Below are 23,733 nucleotides of genomic sequence, written 5' to 3' on the forward strand. Positions count from 1 at the left end.
TATACTAGCCCTGAAACATGACTGTCATGAATGAACTTCAACCTTTGTGTTTGCACTTTCTTTTTTTTAGCCCGTACATCTACATTAAACGTTTAAATTTCAAATATAAAGTATTCAAACCATGGCTATGGATGTTAAAATTATCTGCGGGTCCTTAAAAGTACCTGTATGTTCCGTATTGTTCAATAAAAAGCATTTTAATCCGATTGTTGGCCATTTTCTTCATATTTTCTCCTTATGCTTTTTACTACGCGACCCAATCGGTTGGGAGGTGTGTTGCACTCTGATACATTATAACTCTATGAGTTATTGAACAATACGGCAAATACGGGTACTTCTGAGGACCCGTATATAATTGAGTATACAAACATCCGTGGCCATGGGGTAAGCACTTTATATTTGAAATCCCAACGTTTATGTACGGGCCAAAAAGGGAAAAAATGCTAACACCAGAATGACGGTCGTGAGTCTGGTCGTGACAGACGACAGTAGTGTAATCCATGGCTAGCGAAAAACTTCTGGGAACTCCGATTTGTGTATACAGGAGTCACACCAACTGGTTTTAAACCATACCACAGGTTATTGTTCTGAGATCATAGACATCAGGTTTACAACGCAGGTTTAAACTCGTCTTGGCAGCAGAGCCTGGGGGAAGCAATAAAGGCACAAGAAAATAACATGGTAGGAGCAGGTCGTGACAGCTTGTGTTGCATTTTTTACTCCAAAAATGCAGTGGTGGAAAAAGTACTACATTTTGTTTACTTAAGTAAAAGTCTGGAATTCAAAATATACTTGAGTAAAAGTACAAGTATTGGGCATTTCAAATAACGTTAGATCGTTGTGTACAGGTCTACAATATAAATAGATCCCTTTCTTTTATCATTTTGAGGAGACAACTTGACTTGTCCAAAATGTAATATAAAAATGTGGCAGAATTCATTGATTGATCCTAACTGTACAGAGAAGCAGCTGTTAACGAAATAACGCTACCTAGTTTAATGAAAAACGTTGGAACGAAACGACAGCTAAATGTAAAGTCAGCTGCAAAGTTAGCAGTCCCCTGGCAACCAAGTAGCCAATCACAGAGTGACCATCTCTCCCGGCTATGGGGTCCTGACCGCTTAGCAACGGTTGCTACCAACAGAGATAGCTAGAACTTAAGGAGGTTATTTGGCAATTATTGCTGTAGGTACGCTGATTTATTTATTTTGTTTGCTTGTGCTAAATAAATAATTGAATTATTTCGTCAGAATAACAAGTAAGTAGGTACATTTTAACTTTATGAAGCATGTTTAACTTTTTAATGACATTTACGTGTAATTTTGTGTACATTTGGATTAGATTAGAATAGTTTATAGCAATAGCAGAGGCAGGCACATACTTGAGCTATGGTATTAATGCCTTATATTTACACATTATTGTAATAGTTATTTCTTGAACCATCCAGCAGATAGATGCTACTCAAATGTTTTACTTAAGTAAAAGTATCAATACTGCAATGTAGATATACTCTGTTACAAGTAAAATTCCTGTATTCAAAATGTACTTGAGTAAAAGTACAAAAGGATCTGCATCAAAATATACTTAAAGTGCCAAAAGTAAAAGCGCAAAGCATTGTGCAGAATGTCCCTTTCACAAGTTCAAAATGTTTAAAAAATCTTTTGAATCTTTGAATAGCAGATTTACAAGCTCACAATGCTATCTGATCTGCTATTTTCAAATGGACGAAATATATACAGTATATGGCTGATAGATGTCAAGGTGTCTGGCTGAGAGATTGTACTGTACATTTTCAACAGATATACTGCAGCTGTTTGTAACAATGCCTCGTGGATTAAGATCAGCCAGAAGTGCTCACTCGGACAGCAGTGAGCAGGATATTGACGGCATAGGTAATGTTGATGATGCTGGGTATGATTCCCATTCTCCTATAGTCAGTGATGTTTTGTTTCATACATATGATGGCCAGTGGTGGACAGTAACTAATTGCATTTACTTGAGTACTGTACATTTTTGAAGTATTTGTTATTTTTTTGTTGCAAGACTTTAACTCCGCTACCTTTTAAATAGAAATATTGTACTTTCGACTCCACTACATTTCTAGGAAAGGGACTCTTGGGACCAAAACGAACAAAAATATATTATGAATTAACCACTTACTGTACGCCCTATTTCAAATATAGAGGAAACAGCTGATGACGTAGACAGTGGTGGCTTATCCAACGGGCTTGAGGTGCTGAAGCACAGGGCACCAACCTTGGGGGGGGCACCAAACGGCTTATAAAAAAAACAGCGAAAAACTGCTAAATTTTGAAGCAGTGGCTGCTAAAGGAGCGCTACAACATTGAAACGCGCCGGTGGGGCACGAAACCGGGTCGAAGCACCGGGCACCACGAAGGGTTAATCCGCCCCTGGATGTAGAAGCATGTAGATCTGATATTTTCACTTGAGTATTTACTTGAGTATATACTTTGTCAACCACTGCATATGTATGATGGCTATGATGTGTTCACATGGCCTCCTTTCAGTAACAGAGATGTCCAAACTCCAGAGACAGTTCAGGATCATGGATGGAGACCGGCAGGTCTACAGCATCCAGTCGCAGGAGAGCATTCGCAAACAACGGTGCATATGCCATTATGTTATTATAAGATTTAAACTTGTGAGAAAAACATTTTCTTAACCACTTGGAGGTAGTGAACCACGTCTCCCTATGTCAAATAGCAGATCTACAAGCCCACAACGTGTCGCATTGTGACACGTTGTGAGCTTGTTGATCTGCATTGAACCCCCCCCCCCTTCCCCCAGCAAATTGAACCGTGATTATGATCATCAATCTGTGTTTGTGTGTGCTTCTCAGCTAACGATCGTGTGTTTGTGTGTGTGAACAAAAGACAGGAGATAGACAGGCTGCGGAAAGAGCAGGAGGAGATTCAGCTAAGTCTTTTAGTGTGTGAGAACGTGTCCCGTCGACAGCAGGACAGCGAGCACACCCAGTGCCTGCGTCTGCTACTGGAGCAGAGGGACGAGATGGACCAAGAGTTTGAAAGAGAAAAGCAGTGTCAGCAAGAGCAAGAGCATGAGGTGATATTCCGCTTCAGTCTGCAGACATACAGTACTCAGTAGGGCTGGGCAATTAACTGAAAATATATCGAACCAATAACCGCCCGAATCTTGCTCATGTAGGTTAATCGAATAATCGAGAAGCAGTTTTTTTCCATTCTGATAGATTTTTCATAATCAACTAAATCGATTAGTCTGATTAATCATTTACCCTTGTATTATACTTTGCTGTACAATGGTGGCATTCAAAAATAGCTTAAAAAGCCGATCTAAGTTCACAGTGACGCGTCGTAATCATTCATTAATTGTAATCGAGGCAAAAGTTAGAAATAATCATATTAAGAATAATATTGATATGAAGTCATATCGCCCAGCCCTAATACACAATCACACACGCGATAATCTGCCTGTATCATCCGTTCGCTGCATGCACCAATAACCCATTCGTACAGACACAAAACATGAGGCCACATATCTGTGATGTGAGCAGATCTCCAGCATTGAGAAGAATCTGGTGGAGCATAGAAAAGAGGGCTGCAGCACAAGTGACAGACAGAGGGCCGAAGCCCGGCGGACCCAGAAGGCCATACGTACCCTAGAGAACAAACTGGACAGAGTAAGTAATGAGGCCTGCCATCACACCATGTCTTACATTAGGCCTTAAGCCTAGTTTATACTTTATACATTTTCAGCCTTACCCTTTGACAATGAATACCTGCATGCATACTGTGTAGTTTTGTTCTTATTTATGTTGTATGATGCAGGCCCTGGCTTGCTTCAGTGAGCAGATGACCAAAAACAGCCATCTGAGAGATGAGCTGGAGAGCTTACGCATGGAGCGCGTCCATTTCCAGCAACTGCGCCACAGGCTAGACAAGGTCAGAGGTCACACCACAGATCTATCTAAAAACAAGTTTAAACAAAGACATGGTTCCTATCAAAAGTTATTTTTGTTCACCAGGAATTTGCAACATTGTGTGAAAAAAAATAATCTATATCAGTATTTTAGTTACCCAGAAAGCAGCTTGTTGTTGAGCACCTGCCATGGAAGACAATATGTAACAAACAAATTATTATAACAGTGGGGCTCTGCAGGAAGCTAGAAGTCTATAAGAGGGTCGCTAATCTTGCAAACTGCTGGACCGATCAGAGCCAAATGTCTTGTGCACACTGAGCAAATTATTTCACATATGTTTTATACTTTCTGAACATTTACTGTAATGTTCTTTCATTTTAAAATGTATGTCAATAATGGGGCTCAGATCAGGCTGAAACCTTGAGTCATACTTAATAGATATGTCATAGACAACTGACATTACAGGCTGAGACTGGTCTGAGATCCACATTGGAGCCACAACACACAACTCTGATTCAATTTTAAAGTTTAATGTAGTACTTATGAAGTGAGAAGTGAGATTATGGTCCAAACTTTTTAACCAGAGCAGGACATTTTTGACGTGGCTTCCCCTGTAATGTGACAGGAACTGCAGGAGACTCGCAAGGTGATCGGGGAAATGATAAATGTGTCGACGGCTGCTTACGAGGCCAGGTGAGGTTTCACTGAGACAACCAAGAGATGTAGAGAAATCAGAGTGAGAAGTGGCTAAGGGTGTTTTTTCTTTTGTTGTTGAATGTTGACTTTACAAGGGTGGAGGCTCAGACAAAGATGAACACGATGAAGGAGAAAGCAGTCAAGGACGTGACCCAGTACAATACTGACGTAAAGGAATCTGAAAGGGTTATCGCACATGAGCGACGTCTCAAAGAGTTCATGACCACCAAGTGTAGCGAGAGGACCGGCCCAGACGATGGCCTGGACACTGGACGCAGACGGGGTAAGACAGACAACAAGGCAGGTTGGAGAACATAATATGCAATATTATTGCTGTTTTGGCAGCATCCGATAATAGTAATTAATTTAGCAATTGCAATTGTGTAGTTGAATCTTTATGTAACCACATACTAACTTTTGTTGACTGCGGTCCGTACTTGGTCCCTTCCTTTTCCCCTCTATACCAAATCTCTTTGCCCAAAATAGCCAATCTACAAGCTCACTTGTAGATCGGCTCTTTTTGTTGAGCGTTCACCTACGGTATTTCCGCCGAATGTCCTCCTGCTATCATCATGACACAGGTTATTCTGAGGACACAGGTTTTTACGACAACGCAGGTTTAAACTCGTCTTGGCAGCAGAGCCCAGGGGAAAGCAACACATAGGCATAAGAAAATCCCTGAATAGGGATGCTAGGGTTCATGTGGTTGAAAGGTTATACATTCCCCAGGCTTCATGGCCATGGTCGACTGTTGTCAGTCGTGTAAAGTAACTAAGTACATGTACTCAGGTACTGTACTTAAGTACAATTTGTAGGTATTTTTTACTTTAGGTATTTTTAGAGTATTTCCAATTTTCAGTACTTTTACTTCTACTCCACTACATCTCAGAGGCAAATATTGTCTTTTACTCCACTACAATGATTTGAACACTTTAGTTACTAGTTACTTTGTAGATTTTGATTATGATTACAAAACCACTTCAGCCCTATATACTGTACATTTTGGCCATTTGAAAATAGAGCTTGTAGATCTGCTCAAAAGATTTGAAAACTTTGTGAAATGGGACATTCTGCATAATGAGTACTTTCTACTCTTGGTACTTTAAGTACATTTTGATACCAATACATTTTGAATTCCAGACTTTTACTTGTAACAGAGTACTTCTACATTGCAGTATTGATACTTTTACTTGAGTAAACTATTTGAGTACATTTTCCACCACTGGCTGTTGTCGCTCCCACTGCTAGAGGAACAAACAAAACCAATGACCATTCCTATGTGTGGTAGTGTCTGAGCAGAAGAGGACAGACTCTGGAGAGGAGTCGGTGGAAACCCTGGAGGAGGTGTTTCAGAGAGTCCAGGCAGTGACCGGAGAGGAGGACCTGGACATGGTGGTCAACAGGTTCATCCAGGGTCAGTCCCACACCAACAACATGAAACCTTACCCGAGTGTCAAATGAACACTGTACCCACTGTTTGCAGTTGAAATCCCTCATTAGTGACTTCTCTTGTGTTTTGTGTCTTGTGTTTTCTGTGCAGTCGAGGACCGTAACTTTGCACTCTTCAATTATGTAAACGAGCAAAACAACGAGGCCGTGGCATTGAGGGATCAGATAACCCAGGTGTGTACTGCATGTACTGTACAGTATTGTGCTGTACTATACACTGTGCTGTACTGTACTTTCCATTTTCATCGTGCTCGTGAATGAAATGTTGTTATGTGTGCTTGGTGAAGACCCAGGGTGAGATGGAGCAGTTTCGAGTTGAGGATTTAAAACGGGAGCAGCAGCATCAGGTTTCGCTGAGAGACATCGATGAGAACCAAAAAGGAACGGAGTCACAAGCAGGAGAGCACGAAGCACAAGCTAGCGTCACAAGCACAACCCTGGAACAGATCAAAGCAGGTTTAGCCTCTAATGATACTTAAACACATGTACAACATACGCACAAGCTACAGCATTTGATTCTATAAACCAGTGGTTCTCATAGTGGGGTCCAGGGAAACTCTGGGGTCCCTCTGGAGTTTCCAGAGGGTCCTTTACAAAATGAGGAAAATGTTAAACTTACCCCTATTTTATATTTCAGCTATTCGACAGCTACAAGCTATATCTACAAGCTCACACCACGTCGCAATGTGAAGAGCTGTGAGCTTGTAGATTGGCTATTTTTTATTTTTTACAATTTAGAATAATTTCATTACCTATTACTTTTTAACAATATAAATCTTCTCTTTTGGGGGTCCCTGGAACAAAATTCGGTCAGGTGGAGTCCGCGCAATTTGGGGGTCCTTAACATGAAAAACGTTTGAGAACCGCTGCTGTAACCCTGTGCAGCACACGAGAAAACATGAACACACAGATGGATTTACGGTAGCTTTGTTTTTCTCCCACTACTAGAGGTGAACAGGATCTTATCTAACATGGCATGTGACCGCTCGGTGATGGAGGACACGTTGGGCTCCTCTGCAGGGATCAGGGAGGACAACATCATGTCCTACCTGGGTCTGGTGGAACAAAAGACCAATGAGCTGCTCACTATGCAAGCCTTCCTCAACTCCAAGGTAATCTATTCACTTCTCTGCTCGTAACCACTTAAAAGTAACCCTATATCTTCATCACCATGGCGGCCTGCCCTTTGATGGACATTTTCGTCAAACTTTATTTTTGCCATGAGCATACGGAATGAGCGGGTCAATGATGTTACCAGAACACTCTGTCTTCTAGTGGACTCCTAATGTCCACTATGCCTACACAATGTGCTACACATTTTAAAACAATAGTATTTCTGCATGAATTAGATCTGTGTCCTACCTATTCTGAAGAAACTGGTGACAAACAAGTCAGCCACTGTACAGTATACTGGCTGTATACAGGCATCAATGCAGCATGGTTCAAGCAAGTCTATTTAATGTTTCGGATTTCAATAATTGTCTCTTAACAGTACAGTCAGTGCTTTCATTGCACATTACATGAACAAAATAAGAACATATATATATATTTTTTTAAATCATATAATTGTTTTGTTTATCGAAGATTTGCCACGGACATGGAACAGTCTTGCCACAGATGTGTCCGTGTACGGACACATTGATGTCCTCTGCCCTATATACTTCGTTAGACCCCAGGGGTTTATACATAGCCCCCTCCTTTTTTCCTTCTACACCAAATCTCTTTGCCGAAAATAGCCGATCTATAAGCTCACAACGTCGTTGTCAGCTTGTAGATCTGTTATTGCCGAATGTTCACCTTTTTTCACAGAATATTCGCCTATTATGACATCGAGAATAGGGATGATAGGGTTCATGTGGTTAAATGTGTAAAACTGCATATTGTATGTTTATGTGTACTTGTGTAGACATATTTTTGTTGTATGCTTTATTCTTCTCTGCAGTCTAATGTCTCTCCATCTGTCTGTGTCTTATAGGATATTGATAAGGACTATAATCCAAAAGACCTGGTCAAATTTCTGTTAGGTCAGAATCCAGAAATGCTGAGGCAAAGTATTAACATTCAACCTCCAGTCAGCAGGTTTGTGCTGTGCTAGCTCTGTTGTCTCAAAGTAATTGTTACCAAATTCATAGAAGTGTTTAAAGACTTTCAAGACGAGTTATTTGTGTGTGTGTGTGTGTGTGTGCGCGTGTGTGTGTGTGTGTGTGTGCGCGTGTGCGTGTGCGTGTGCGTGTGCGTGCGTGTGTGTGGTTGCACTTGTCAGAGTGGACTATGATATAGAGTCGTCTCCTATCACTGACGATGAAGAACAGCCTCTCTCTCAGGAACAGCTACGCCAAAGAATCGTGACAGGTAAGTGCAACAAGAAGTGCATGATTGATTAGTAAGGATTGATGTAAGGATGCATTCATTTTTAATGTAGAAGTAAACTGACAAAAACAATGTGATGCAATGACGAAAGCAAAGAAAGACAGTAAACAATAATCATAGTAGTCTTTGAGGAACACAGCCCTTTGCACATCATCTGATTTTGCTGAAATTATTCGTAGGTACATTGGACAGAAGAGTCAACCCAACAGGCAAGAACCAAAGGCTCCAAGACACAAATAAGTAACCTGCCCAACGGCAGACTGCATTCCATGGAGCCATTGTCAATGTTAAGCCCAGTCCACACCAATGATTCGCAACGCGACTAGTCGCAACTTGCAACCAGATGCAGGAAATTGCAGCGGTCTGAATTGACACGTTGCAGGTCAGCGCATTTTTGGAATAAGTGGTTTCAAGTTGCGACTAGTTGCGTCGTGAATCATTGTTGTGGACTGGGCTTTAACACGTCTACCTAGACTCCTTGGAGGTCTGTAACACATCTACCTAATAGACCGGATGATTCTCATCCTGTGGGCCGGGGCCCACTGTGGGCCGGACATTGCCAGTGGGCCCCTCAATGATTGGCAGAACACCGTGTTAGTTCCATTCATCTCCAAGCCGCAACACAATCGAATGATTGACCGTTAAAATAAACATGCTCTGAAAATGCACGCGACCCATCTGACCACTTAACAAGTCAAGTGGTCAGAGTGGTCAGATGGGGTCAGGGGTTACGAGAACACTTTCGAGATTCTCAATTGAGCCCTGATCCAGAAAAGGTTGAGAACCACTGACCTAGACTCCATGAAGGCCTTATCAATATAACACATCTACCTGAACTCCATAGTCAATGTGAGCACCCTCCTATGTAATACTCAAGCCTGTAGGTCACGTGGCTATTATGGCACACGCTGCGCCGTGTGACAGAGTATAAACTCTAGAGACGTCATCCCCGTTTGCAAGTGCTGGCATGATGATTATAGCAGCACCTGCTTTTGTTGCCTAATATAAATTAATTAGGTTTAGCTAAACCATGATGTCTGATGGGGGAAAAAAAGCTTCAATGGCAGGTTTGAATTGCAGACACGACGCAATTGCGATTTTTTAAAACTTAATTGTATTATTTATTTGTACCACAACCTGTTACGCGTCACAATAACGGTCTGTTACAGTTTCCACGTGATTTGTCTAGTTTGAACAAATTAGCTTTGGAGCCATAAAGACTGTCTTTTTCAGCCTCTGGAAACCAGCTGTCCTTTTGATGTGTGATTTGCCATCTGGCTTTCACTATGCAATCTGCTCACAGCACAACTGTGTTCCCTTTTGGCAGCAGTTCATATATGCTGCTATGCTCAAACCAAGAGGTTGGGGGCAGCACATCCTTTAATAATTCTAATCATTATGCTATGATGTTGATTATGGATCCCTAAAGAAACTGGAGGACACACTTCACTTTACAATGTCATTTGGAATGAATTTGCTAAATGTCATTTTTATTAAACACTCTTTTGTAAATTATTTTTATTTACATTTCCTGGTGGAATTTGATGATTCAATCTCATGCACGTTTCTGGCAGACAATGGTTTCGTTTTACAGTTTCAGGCAGTTTACTGTATGTATAGTCATGGGGGAATTCCACGGTTCCACCTCATTTAGAAATCATTTCAGGATGTGTAATATTTCATTCTGAAACAGAAATAACAAATATAGTAGTGAGTAATTAGTAACTTCTGTCTAACTTCAGATCCTGTTTCCATATTTTAATGAATTTATCCAAACATCCTGGAGCTTTTGTTTTGATGTGAATGTCAATGGCAATCATTTGTACATGGAACAACTTCCTCTATACAGGACAAAAAGATAGGAAAACTGCTATTCTAAGGAAAGTATTTTTTTTACCTTAAGCATTCAAGCTCTGTAAAACAACTAACAAAGAGTGTTACTATAATTAGATTTGAACCACTTGAACTCTAGCATCCCTATTCTGGGCATTTCATAATAGGCATTCAGCAAAAATAGACAAGCATTTGGCAAAAATTGCAGCTTGATGCATTGTGAACATCTAGATCTGGTATTTTCAGCAAGGAGATTTGTAAGGAGGGAAAATGGAGGGGGCCTTGTATAGACCCTTGGGGGACCCTGGTCAATAAAGTATAGGGTTTAAGTGGTTAAAGTTTACATAATCATGTAATACTTTTTATCCACAAGAGAATATTCAATGGGATTAATGGATGAGGACTCACAAAGAGTACTCAAATGTAATGTTATTGTCATTGTAAATAGAATTTTGTTTATTAAAGGATGTTGTATAGGATTTTGTCCAGGCTGCTTTTGACACCAGTGTATTTGGGGAAGTGAAACTGCAACTCTAAACATTTATGACTCAGTTGGCTCAAGATAATCCTCCCTGAGGCTCAACTGTGTGGCAATGAAAACAGATTATCAAAGATAAAAGGGCACTGTGAAAAAGCAGGAGGGAGAGAGAGAGAAGAGATGGAGGCTATTTTATTTGAAATTCTACTCTCACTTAGCCCCCTCCACTCCCCAACAAATTCTCTGTGCACACGGCTCACTGCATTGCCATAGAAACCTTCTCTTTAATCACAACAGAACCTCATTTCCTGCTCCTGACAAAAGGCTCCTCATTGCCTGTGGAGACCGCCTGCAACAAACCAGGCCCGAGGCCCACCTCCCTCCATAAGCCCTACCTACCAGCGGCAGACCACCAATACTCAACCTCCTTACCCCCACCCTTGACGAGCTTATTTCCTACCTTTTCTTCCCCCTTGGTCATATTCTCCCTCGCGTACATAGTTTTTGTATGCTTAAATGCCCTTATCTGCCTCATACAAACTCATCTGCATCCTGTTCATCTGTCACACTTCTCTATACATCTTATCAAGTGCACAACAGTCCGCCTAACCTCCGGTTATGCTGGTCGATTTTTCTCTGTCCCCCTTCCCTCTCTCTAAAAGCTCTCTATAAGCAACTGCATCGTGGTATATCGCTGTGTTCCAAGCCGCTTTAATGCACCACGCAGTGGACCAATGCACGTCATATTAGCAAAGCCCTAAGTAACCGGCGTTCTATACTCCATCGCTGTTCCAGTTTGTCAGTCACACACAATGCACCATTTACTTTGAGACAGTTCCAGCGGCACAAACAAATTTAAGTAGTAAAAAAAACGAACATGTCTCTTCAATAACACTGTTATCTCTCTAATGTCTGGACCATGAAAATACACCCCCACCCCCTCTGTGTGTGTGTGTGTGTGTGTGTGTGTGTGTCTCCAATCTCCCTATCTCAATTCTACACTCCCTATCCTCTCGCTCTTTCTGTCTGACTCTATGTTTCTCATTCTCTTTTCCTCTCTCCCACCCCCCCCCCCCTAGTTTGTTTATTTGGGAATTGTGCCAGGTATTTCCCTAGTCTGCCTGCACCCAGAACACTACCTCCCTCTGAAGACCCCCACCCCCTCCCCTTCCCACCAATGCATGTTGCTAAGCAACCACCCGGCCATGAGGTCTGTAGCATTTTACATCCAATCAGACTGCTGCATTTATTTTCAAACAACCTCATGAAAGGCACCCATTTCTCATGCATTTCCCTTCAGATAATGAGTTTAATCATTTTTCAATTTTGCGGTAAGTGGATGGTTTGAGTGGCACCACTTAGGTGTGATACCCCACAGGTTCTCAACGTTGGGTACGGGGACCACCAGGGGTCCAAATGGACTGTTACGGGTCCATTTGGTTCCATTTATACACTCTGAGAGTTAAACTAACACTGGAGATTTTACAGTGTAAGAAAATAGAAATAAAATAGAAATACAGTATCAAATATGGGTCCGTGGCCATGCAAATGTATATTAAACTGGGGGTCCTTGAAATGGAAAAGGTTGAGAATCACTGACATATTGCATGTATATACACCAACCCCAGCAAATATGAACATCCACATTATGTCCACAGGGCGGCAGCACGAATAATTTCTCTGCACCCACCCAGGCTGCAAGGCTTCTGCACTGCTGTTGCTAAGCAATCCTGATTCCCAGCTCTTGTACCTGTGGATCATTTGTAATTTTTACGGATGCTCCTGACACCATTTTGTCCTTCTTTTCACCATTTTGATTTCTCCCCATATCCCCATATTGTAGTAAAAAACAAAAGTGTGTGTGGGGGGGCAGGGGGGCAGTATAGGCTATATTTGTTGTGCTGTAAGTTGACTGCCGTTAGAATGTCTGCCTCAAGGGCAAAACTAAGAAATGCCACAATTTAATTTAGCTCTCACTGGGGGGGGGTAAAGTAAGCCTGTAAGTATTTCAATTTTGTCAGACTCAGTGAGATACCCGCCTTGCAAGAGGTCTAGTGTTAAGTTAAATATTAGCCTCAAGTAGGCAGTCCAAGTTTCAGTTGACTTCATCTTGTCATGGAGCCGGCAGGAAATGTACTGTTGCATGATTAGGCATGTTGATGTCAGGTCTTATCCACTATTTTAAGCAAACAGCGCCTTCCACATGGACACTGTTTGTTTTCTTTGTGAGGGGAGGTGTCTGAGGTCGTTTCTGTATTCACTGGCCGTTTTGAAGGTGCATGTCCTAAAGATTCAGTCCCATGGACAATTTCTTTACTGGTTTGTGACTAGGGCTGCAACTATTGATTTTCTTAGCGATTATTCGACCGATTACTTTCTCGATTAATCGGCTAATTGTGAATTGCGTTTTTTTTATAATCGACTAAAATTGATTAGTCCGCACTTAAGCCCTATATTTATACTTTATTGTACACCGTTGTCACTCAAAAATAGCTAAAATAGCTGATCTACAAGTTGCAACGCGTTGAGATCTTGTAGACCTGCTACTTTTTTGAAATTTGGGGAATTTTGTGCCTATAATGATGTCCCCAAAAATCGATAATTTTATTAAAATTATTATTAATTTGTGTATCAGTTAAATCGATTAGTTTGATTAATCCCTATTTGTGATCATCGTTTTCTTCAAACTTTCCAGGTCCTTATCTCCCCGAACCCCACCCCATCCCCCTGTGTGTGTGTGTGTGTGTGTGTGTGTGTGTGTGTGTGTGTGTGTGTGTGTGTGTGTGTGTGTGTGTGTGTGTGTGTGTGTGTGTGTGTGTGTGTGTGTGTGTGTGTGTGTGTGTGTGTGTGTGTTTTCGTCCCACCCGGTCCCCCCCCCTGTGTGTTTGTCCCTCATCTCAGCTTTGGTTACCATGCAGATGGCTCTTTGTTGGTGCTTCACAATGGGACTGAGGTCAGCGTGCCTCATACCATCAAGTTCTCCACTCCAGCTGTCTCCTTGTTTTATCTCTGGCTTATCTGAGGAAGAAGTCTTAAAACCACAGTCATCATAGACATAAGATGTAGTTTTCCGCAAAACAATCATATTGTTAAGGCACTTTTAATTAGCTACCTTCGAACACTCCCTTCTCATTTTGAAATCTCTTGAATATCTATTAGATATCTCAGTGGGACGCATGGCTGCCTTTGGATGATGTCTGTAAACCAAACGAGAAGGCCTAATGTCTGATCAGCTGGAGCAGAGGAGATGCAAATGTACCATCTGCTCTGTGATCCCACATCAATCCTGGTTCCTTAATGGTCATATTATTATAGCTGATGCTATATTTACACTGATGTCATATAGGCTAGTTACGCTCACAGAAATCTATAAAAAGAAATGATTAGTGAACTAAACATAACCTGCCGTCCCGATATTGGGAAATTCTTAACTATGAATAAGCCCTTGAGATGTAGCATCTCGTTTTCGAGGGGGTCCTGGGGTGGCTTATGGGCAAAATAAACTAAGAGGGACATAATATGTCCCTCCTATTATAACTGAGAGACCAGAGAATGATGTTGAGATGGAAATCTTCAAACCAGCAGGCAGCAGAAAAGGTCTCCCTTGTAGAAATAGATTTCAATGGGACAAACCTGGTTAAATAAAGGTTAAATAAAAAAATAAAAGAGCAGGTAGAATGAAAGGCGGGAAAACCTTGAAAGAGGAGGAGCAATGCATCAGAAGCCCTGTGAATTACTGGAAATTTCCACTTTCCTCTGGCAAGACAGTGGTGGAGGCGGAGCTAAGAGGTGAATTAAATCAGTGTTTTCCAAACATAGGGTCGTGGTCCATTTTGGGTCACAGACCAGTTTTTATGGGTCATGAGTAAATATAATTTTTTAAGGTTTGCTCTCTCCTAGGACAAAAACTAAATTATGGAATAGAATCATGAAGCCATTAGATCTGGGATCAGAGTCCTGGTTATCCTGTTCCTTAATCCTTAATTTATGCCATTAACTGCAATCAAATCTCTGCACATGTTAGACAAATAAATATATATACTTGTATTATTATTATTGTTGCTAATTAGTTTCAACATGTTATAACCACTTACTTAAATCAATGTCTACATGCTTCAATGTCCATGTCACCTACGGGTAACCTACTCAAGATAGGATAAAAAAAGATTGCATTCCATGAGGTTTAGCCATGGGTGACTAGAGGTGATTGAGAGTCAAATTGCAGTGGTGGAAGAAGTAAAAACACAGGATCTGACACAAATTTTTACATACTGGTCAAGATTCAATTCATCCCCTGAGCAAGCAGGCAGGCTCTATTAGCTCAATGGTAAAACTTATAGAACTTGCGCAGGAAACCGGGGTTCAAATCCGGGGTAGAAGAGGAAAGTTTAAGTCAAAGTACAAAAGTATTAATTTAGCATTAAAATATACTTCAAGTAGCAAAAGTGAAAGTACCCATTATGCAGAAAGCCCATCTCAGAATCATATACGGTATATCATGTTATTGGACAATAATTACTGATCATTACCCACTTAAACCTTATATTAAACTTCAGAGGTTCAAAAATAGCCATTCTACAAGTTCAAAGCATCGCATCACGTGTTGTGAGCTTGTATAGTAGATCTGCCATTTTGGAAAATGTGTGATTATTTATTATTAATAGTCTAAATCTGCAAAGTAACTAGTAATTAAAGCTGTCAAATAATTGTAGTGGAGTCAAAAGTACAATATTTCCCTCTGAGATGTAGTGGAGTAGAAGTATGAAGTACCACATATGGAATACTCCAGTAAAGTAAAAGTACCTCAAAATTGAAAAAGTAAATGTACTTAGTTACTTTCCACTACTGTTTATATAATTATAGCTATGAATACTTTATTGCCTGCTCTTTATTGGTTTGTCAAAAGTTGTTCACTAGTTTAACAATCAATGAATACATTGTAGGCCAATTATTTTTTATAGTATGTGGGAGATTGTAAGGACAGGAATTTTCACAAAAATATATATTGATCTTTGATAAACCCTAAATTTAAAATAGCCACACCAATTTCATAGTTTTCAGGAAATCCACAATAAAAGGAAAAGTGTGTCAGTTAAATTTACCCATAAATCCACACCTTTGCTCAGAAAAATTACAACTGCACTGAGTTGGTTGTATGTAATTATGGTTATAGTGTTCATTTGCTGATTTATGATGCTAAATTATTATTATTATTACCAGATATGTAATATTGCTCCCTCACCTAATCCAAATTAAATAATCCCAGGGAGGGGTCAATTTTGTTGTCCTAATACGCTGATAGACCTGGTTGAGAGTCAGAGAAAGCTAGTCAGACCATGAAGAACACCGCTGTTCAAAACAAAGGAGCTCGGTTTGCCCCCACCAATTGTTCCAATTATGGAGACCCTTCCCCTGCCTAAACCTGACCTCTGCTCATTGATGTCCCCCCAAGCCCTGACATTCCACAAGTCAGGTTGCAGTCTTTTGTTAGTTCATTTAAGGTACTGTTTTGACTGTATTAGTAGAGACTGCTAAAATGAAGTCTGTTTGCTACGGAAACTTCCCACCAGGCTATGGAAACTTATAAAATAGCAGTTACTTTTGAACATGAAGCATTCTGAGCACAAAGAGTCCATTCTCTCTAGTCCAGTGACTTTCAGTGGAACCATAAATTGCCATTGAGGAAACTTTGGGAGACAGTAATTTTGTATTGTACATAAATGTTTAAGGGCGCAGTTTCAGGAATATCACCATAAGCATCACATGCATTTTCTTTTTCATGCTTGTCTTACTCTTTCAACAATAAATTCACATATTTTACCTGCATTTCACTAAACACCCATCGAAAGATATTCTTTAGATCCATGGTGCATGGATTGGAAACATGTTGAGGTAGTGGGCACACACACAAAAAATACAGGAAATGATCTCACAAACACTCCCCCTCTCTGATTTCTCCAGTTTTCCAGTTACAGAAACACAGTGAGTAATGCTGTCTGCTGTTTTTAGACTGGCTGACTATTCCTCCTCCCATGGCTCTGGGTAATACACACACACTGAGACCATTAGATTGTAGACGTCTGCTTCTGTGCTCTGCGGTCCCCACATGGGATTCGTTTCCCAAATGAAAGGGCACCACTGTAATTGTACGCACGGTGCCAAGATGGCTCAGCCTTTAAGTGTGCCGATATAATGGGTGTATGTGCATTCATCGTTTTATTTATGTGCATTGCCTTCACTCATCTTTACCTGAATTATATTAAATAAATGTTGATTGTGAAATTCTTTCTTTTTTTCATTTTTTTTTTAACTATTTAAATGAGACACTTTGATACAAACTGTTATGTCTGTATCATGACTTACATGGTATCTTGTCCTTTTGGAATGACAGACAACGTTGACGGGGGTAAAAACCCTCCTCCCCTATATGAGACAGAGTAATCATCAAGCTCAACAGCTCAGAATAACCCACACGCCCCTTTGATCTCTGCATGTAATTACACTGTTCATAATTATATTTCTGTTGAATGTGAGGTGGATGACTTAACGAGTGTTCAGAGGGTTCATCACATTCAGTGACTTAAATCCTGGTGTGGTGAGATGAGACGTGAACATATCAAGATTAGGTCTCATGGGATTCTGAAATTAGACACTAAAATAACGTCACTGATAGTGATATATTTTTTGCATTTATAAAGACACGATTGGGATGAGAACATTTATAATATCATATAGAAATACCCCAGTGTTGACATACATGTTTTACAAATATTAGTATAAAAGTATTACTTGCTTATTTTGCATATTTCTCACCATTATAAAAATGTTTGATTATCTCCACAGAGGGAAAATGGTCAGATGTACTATATAATCCTGCCCAATGTGGTTTCATTCAAACTAGAAGAATTCAACCAAATTCTCCACCTACAAGCTCACAATGCATTGCAAGAGTAGATCTGCTATTTTTGCAGAATAGGGACGCTATAGGGTTCATGAGGTGAATGGGTGCCATGACACAATCTCCATTCTGGGTTTTTCATGGGAATGGGGCATGAATGTGGACTGAGAGTGAGGCGCTGTTCAGGTGTTGCAGACTCCGGAAAAGAAAAAGAAAAAAAAAAGAAAAAATCAGGGCCCACGCAGTGTTGTGTGTAGCCACACCCTTGGGTTTAACTGCTAGATAAGTAAGTAGTGCAACATGAGGACAGACTGCGCACTGGAAGATAACCTTAGATAACCCTGGGGAAGAGGAAGTACCCTTTGGTTGTTCTATAAAACACCACTTTATCAACCAAGCCAACAGGTGCTCTCTAATTAATGAGGGAAGATGTTTAATTTAATCTGTAAGCACTGTTGAAATCTCATGTTTGATCACACTTACATAAGAGAGACGAAGTGAAGTTGAATCTGGCTACCCTCAAGCTCCACCTCCCCTCAAATAACCCAGTACTACAAGCATTTTGAAGACACCGTTTGCATATTGCGTGTAAAACCTTGTGAGAAATGAATACATCATATTAATTTCTCACAAAGTTTTACTTTTTTGTAAGGGTTTAGCTAGGATTTTATCATTATTATTGTACGATTTGTGCTTGAGTGTGTGATTTTCATATCTCACAATCAGCCACTGATATTTTTTATTTCAACCATCTTTAGAAAATTCTGTAAACTAATCACATTATTGCTGTGACTTACGGTTTCCCACACAGCCATTTACATGCATACAGTATGCACTCATACATGAACAGACCATATGCCCTAATTGCTGTCTTTACTAGTTAGTCTCAAGGAATTAAACAGCAGGACACTAATAGTTGACCTTGTCCCCAGCCTTTGTATGACAAATTAACTTTTCGCCTATAGGAAATATGCTGTGAATGATGCACTTGTTTCTGTCTGGTCTTCAGCATGCAATGTTCTGCCAATTGGAAATAGCACCGCACCTATGTCGGCTGATAATACTTCAAAGAGATATAAACCATTCATAAATGAATAAACCTTCTACCATGAAATGTCTAGGCCAATTCCAGTCATAATAGGCTACTGTATAAAATATAACATTTGAAGAATGGATTGTTCATTCACAAACATGCAGTGCATGTCTTCCTTCCTGTACAAATGCTATGATTTGGTTAATCTGTGTTATTTTAATGAACTGTTTAATATGACATCAACGCCTTATAATTGCTTTGACACTTGCTGAACAAGTGAAAGCCTAAAGAAACTCACATTTCACTAGGACCACGCTTTGTTAAGGTTAAATATAGAAAGGAGGAGTGGTTTCAAGATCGTCAAATTACTGTTTCTCATGTAACTTGATACCCCCTCTCTCTCTCTCTCTCTCTCTCGCTCGCTCTCTCTCTCTTTCTCTCTCTCTCTCTCTCTCTCTCTCTCTCACAAAAAAAGACAAAAGAAGCCAAGCGTGCGCTGCCAAGCCATATACTTAAGCCTAGCTCATGTAGTTACTAATTCTGTGTCAATACTTTAGTTTGTCGACAAACACAATGCAGCTTAAATTTAGATTTTCTCCATCAAGGTGAAAATCTTGATGGAGCAACGCAACCTTAAAACTGTTCAGGAGCATGCTGCTGGTACCGTGGTTTAAGTCATGATCTTTCGCACGGCGGTCGGCGGTGTGGGGCGCCGAAAATAGCAGACCTAAAAGCTCACAGCGCGTCTCATCCTCGACGCACTGTGAGCTTGTATGTCTGCTATTTTTTAGCCGCAACACGGTCGTACGTCGAAGTATGAATCGGGCTTTTACTTACACACCGCTTTAAAGCTCTGGACCAATCAGCCGAGAGACAGCCGGGCGGAGCTTCCAGGGGCGGGATTATGTGACATGATCGACAAGTCATTCCTCCAATAGGAATGCCGTATTACAGACACCCTCCAATCGCATTGGTCGCAGACCTGCGGTATTCACCTCGAGAGAAAAGAAGCGGCTGGTGTTCATCATTTGTCTCCCGGCCTCTCAGGATACCTCATCTTACACGGACAAATATATTAAAACAAGACTTTATTCTTTTACTAATTACTCACAAACAACAACTACTACTACTATGGCTGATACCGCAGTTGACACGACGACCCCAACCAAAGAGGTTACCGCAAAGGTGCGTTTCATTCATATTTGGTTATGGTTACTAAAAACTAACTGGCTATTGTTAGCGAACTTGTGAATTGATTTGTGTTTCTTGACGTTGGCAATGACAGGATAAATCAACATTCGGTTATTCTGTTAGTCGCAGAAAACAGTGAATATGTAAGCTTTTTTAGTCAGCCCGAACATAGTTAAGTGTTTTATCAAAGTTTTATGTTTCCCGACGACCACACAACGTTTATTGTTTGATAGCAGTGAACTAAAGCACAAATTAATAAAGTATTATACCACAAAGCGTTAGAGAGACGACACAGCTGGGTGAGCTGTGGGCGGGAAGCCACTACTAACCAGACATCCTCTGCCTCATAAACCCCACACAGACGAATTAAAGTACCAAATATGTCCCAGAAAACAAACTTATTTAATGTCAGCTGGTGAAAGTAGCCCTGGCAGGGCTCAAATTTGTCTCAAAGAAGCACATAATTAAATTTAACTTCAAGGGGGAAAAAAAGGATAAGTGTCTTTGAACGTCATTACTGAGGAGGACTCCATTTTTTTCTCTCTCAGGACTTGAAAGAGAAGAAAGAGAAGAAAGAAGTCGAAGTGGAGAAGAAGGAGGAGAAGAAAGAGAAGAAAGAGGAAGACGCACCTGCTAAGAATGGCACCGTGAGTAGTTTTGAGTCCCTTGACGAGACGACGAGGAGCCTCATGGCCTTTTGTCTTAAAACAGCAGCACCCCCATCATGCAGGTGTCCATAGACCCGCCCCCCTTCCTTAAAGCTGCTGCTCTCCAGACAGACTGCTCTGCTCTCCCACCAACAGCCGCTTTGTTTGGGTTTGGGGTTGTTGGAAATGGCACAGATGTTACAGCCTTGGGTCTCTTGCCAAAAAAGAACATATCTACAATCTAGTTGTTAGCTTGTAGATCTGTTATTTTTCTTTTTTTGTCAAGAGACTTGACACCCTCACTAAGTTGATCCCCAGGGGAGGCGATAAGAGCAACACAGTGCAAAGAAGAGAAACCCTGGAGGATCACACAGAGCAATGCAGGATTTTGAGGATTTGATCCAAAGTTATATATATTTTGGAATAGCCTAAAACTTGATTCCTTTGATAGTTGATTCCAATTCAAATACACAGTTGCTCTCATGCTAACCAAACATTGTATGAAACGGATGCTCTTGTCTGCTAGTGGAATTAACGTTTCCTCTTGTCATTCAGAACGGTGCTGAACACAAAGCTGACAAAGCTACTGAGGAGGTAGCGAAAGAGGAAGAAGATAAAGAGAATGGTAAGCCCTCCCTCCAGGAACTGAATTTGTATTCACACTTGTAGATGCTTTATTTCTTCATCATACCTGAACATCGTTTCCCTGAGTTGTCTTAAATGTAAAATTGTGTTTTGTCTTTTTGTGGACCCCCCCCCCCCCCACACACACACACTCTCCCTCCCCGTGCTTGTACTGTGGTGTGGGATGAATGTGTGAAATATGAGTCGATATGTACTAACTAGCTCATGTAAACTGTCAATTGTAGGAAAGGCAGAGAAGGCGCCCCCTGCTGACAAGACTGATGCACAGCCTGTGAAGCGTGCAGCTGAGGATGAGAAGGAGAAGGAGAAGGAGGTCGGTTCTAACTTTTGTAACTGTATAGAACTCTGTCCATAGTACCCATACCCAATTCTTCTCTTTGTACTTCATAGTGTTTTTAGAACAATTTGACTAAATCAACATTTAGCAATGTACCTTGAACTTAAAATAAACTAAAGAATTCCTTTTAGCTAAAATATAATTTTTCTACAGGAAAAGGTGGAGACAAAAAAGCAGAAGACGGAGAAAAAAGAAGAAAATGGAGATGCAAAGGAAGCTGAAGTGAAGGCTTAAAGAGCTCTGTCCTGCTTCACCCTGTTCAGCACTGTCTAAACAGCCTGGTCAACAATAGTGTAGAGCTTGTGCTTTCTGTATGTGAGATTATTTTGTTTTGTCTGCTCCCACGTTATCACATTGCACTGGAGTCTTGAAACGTAGTGGCCTCTCCTCCTTTTTTTTATGAGATGTTATTTATTGGTCTATAAAACAAACTTTTTTCTTGTGCAAATAGGGCCACATGATGAAATCAGTTCTTTTATTAGTTTTATATATCAGTATATGGTATAAGCACAGTCTACTATGTTACTGCTGACCAGTGGATTCTTACTAAGGCAGCTGCTCCCCCACACCAAGGCTCATGTTGACCTCTCAGATTCACTAAGGACCAAAGACAAGTTTTAATTGGGGGTAACATCATTAGTTAAGCCTTGCTCCTTGTGTTGAGCTGCTAGTGATTAATCCTTTTAGCATAACAGATGGCACAAATAATACCTCCATGATAAAAAGACTGCTTGACCCTGTTATGTGGAGGCAGGCTTCTGCAATGTTGATTAACCTCTCTTAAATCTTAAAGCTTTGGTCAGTTCTGTATGCATTCCACGCAAGTTTGTACCATTTATATTCTACATTTTGTTTTTCAATGAGTTTACTATGTTAATGGTTGGGTAACCCAGTTTCATATCAAAATACTGCCTTTTCCAGAAACAAGAACATTTGGTTACTTCAGCCACTGCTTTGTATATTCTGTTTTAAAAGAAAAAAAAGAGAGAAAATAAAAACATGTCTTTTTACCAATGTGTTAATTATTTAATTCAAGTACCCGTTTATAGATTATTGACATTATTCTTAAGGCCTTGTAAGATGATGTCACTTGACCTAATTTTGTATAACATGGAAAGTGGTTGGCTTAAATGCAGGAATGTCCCCATTTTCAAAGCAATGGAAAAAAGGATAACTGAAGGCATTTTGTTTCTCAAATGTCATAGCACCCTCATGTGGCATATTTTGAGGTTGCAGTGAGTTATTATTTTAACTGGTCAAGTGGGGTGATATCTTGGCTGGATGTACAGTTCATATAATGTGAATCTTGTTTAATAAAAGACAGGAGTCCAAAATGGCAAAATGAACATTTTAGTTTCAACTCAACCCTGAATTAAAGTAGCTGTTACAGTAACACTGTTAATATCGAACTATAGCTGGCATCAGAGAACACACTAAAATATTCAAAATATTAGTTTTATTTTATCTTAAGCAGGCTGGAACAGCATAATCCATGATCTCCTGTTTCTTTAGGAACATTGGCATGGTATGTCTCGTCAGTTATGGATGCCTTGATGGACACATCTGCTGAGACATCACCAGCTAATGACTGGCATGGAAAATGTGGGCGTGCTCATTGTGGAGACCAGTAAAACACTTCAAATGAAAGCTGAAAACAGGCAATAGTGATGTCTATCGTTTTGTAAAAGGCCTGAAATAAGGCTCTACCAGTTGTGTGACAAGAAAGCTCAGGCTATGCAAAGCAAGCTTACTTGATATGGTGCAATAGATTAAAAAATAATTTATTTGCACCAATAATAGTGGCCTGATGAAGATGAAATATCTAGCATTTATGGATGAATGTTTGATACTTCCTGTTGGATCATAATCTTGATTGTGGGAAGGTTGCACACTTGCACTACAGTGTGAGCCTCATGCTCAGTGGGTGTGGTGTAGTGGCAGAAGACTACAACCTACAGCATGCCCTATGGTGAAAATAAGCACTTGCAGCTGTCAATAGAGCCCCAAATGTCTTTTCTCTCATTGTCGTCCAGCTTCATGGTTACCAATAGTTCACATGAATCTTCTGAGAACTCTTTCTTTCACCAGCCATACAGCTGTTTTGTCGCTCTTCTGATTTGTTGGGTTTCCGACTGAATGTTGAATCACACCCCAGTTTCAACTTCTCCTCTTCCTGATAATGACAAGAATCACTGTCATTACAACGGTACGGCCAGGAGCAGGGTGACAGCTCACAG

At 40.5% G+C, this 23,733-nt stretch overlaps 2 protein-coding genes across 2 annotated transcripts; both read left to right on the forward strand.

The window, feature by feature from the left end:
* The first annotated feature begins 1,814 nt into the window (after nt 1-1,814).
* Nucleotides 1,815-8,818, forward strand: odad1 (outer dynein arm docking complex subunit 1). The gene is made up of 14 exons (XM_080424903.1): nt 1,815-1,892; nt 2,529-2,625; nt 2,895-3,084; nt 3,554-3,679; nt 3,828-3,941; nt 4,545-4,612; nt 4,711-4,898; nt 5,904-6,029; nt 6,156-6,238; nt 6,352-6,520; nt 7,013-7,176; nt 8,040-8,143; nt 8,328-8,416; nt 8,614-8,818. The coding sequence occupies exons 1-14, from the start codon at nt 1,823-1,825 to the stop codon at nt 8,676-8,678; spliced, it is 1,653 nt and encodes a 550-aa protein (XP_080281029.1). The 5' UTR covers nt 1,815-1,822; the 3' UTR covers nt 8,679-8,818.
* Nucleotides 8,819-19,690: 10,872 nt separating this feature from the next.
* Nucleotides 19,691-22,506, forward strand: LOC308082852 (uncharacterized protein). The gene is made up of 5 exons (XM_080424913.1): nt 19,691-19,861; nt 20,416-20,514; nt 21,070-21,139; nt 21,384-21,472; nt 21,650-22,506. Exons 1-5 carry the CDS (start codon nt 19,808-19,810, stop codon nt 21,728-21,730), a joined length of 393 nt encoding a protein of 130 aa, XP_080281039.1. The 5' UTR covers nt 19,691-19,807; the 3' UTR covers nt 21,731-22,506.
* Nucleotides 22,507-23,733: the final 1,227 nt, after the last annotated feature.

Source organism: Gymnoscopelus braueri, assembly GCF_963280865.1.
Source record: "Gymnoscopelus braueri genome assembly, chromosome: 3".
NCBI classification, from domain to species: domain Eukaryota; kingdom Metazoa; phylum Chordata; class Actinopteri; order Myctophiformes; family Myctophidae; genus Gymnoscopelus; species Gymnoscopelus braueri.

Bases quoted from the DNA above. Each gene is read 5' to 3' on its own strand.
- odad1 (XM_080424903.1), top strand. From the start codon at position 1,823: ATGCCTCGTGGATTAAGATCAGCCAGAAGTGCTCACTCGGACAGCAGT. The intron at 8,144-8,327 runs GTTTGTGCTGTG...TGCACTTGTCAG, and splicing joins ATTCAACCTCCAGTCAGCAG to AGTGGACTATGATATAGAGT. The intron at 8,417-8,613 runs GTAAGTGCAACA...AATTATTCGTAG, and splicing joins ACGCCAAAGAATCGTGACAG to GTACATTGGACAGAAGAGTC.
- LOC308082852 (XM_080424913.1), top strand. From the start codon at position 19,808: ATGGCTGATACCGCAGTTGACACGACGACCCCAACCAAAGAGGTTACC. The intron at 20,515-21,069 runs GTGAGTAGTTTT...CTTGTCATTCAG, and splicing joins CACCTGCTAAGAATGGCACC to AACGGTGCTGAACACAAAGC. The intron at 21,140-21,383 runs GTAAGCCCTCCC...TGTCAATTGTAG, and splicing joins GGAAGAAGATAAAGAGAATG to GAAAGGCAGAGAAGGCGCCC.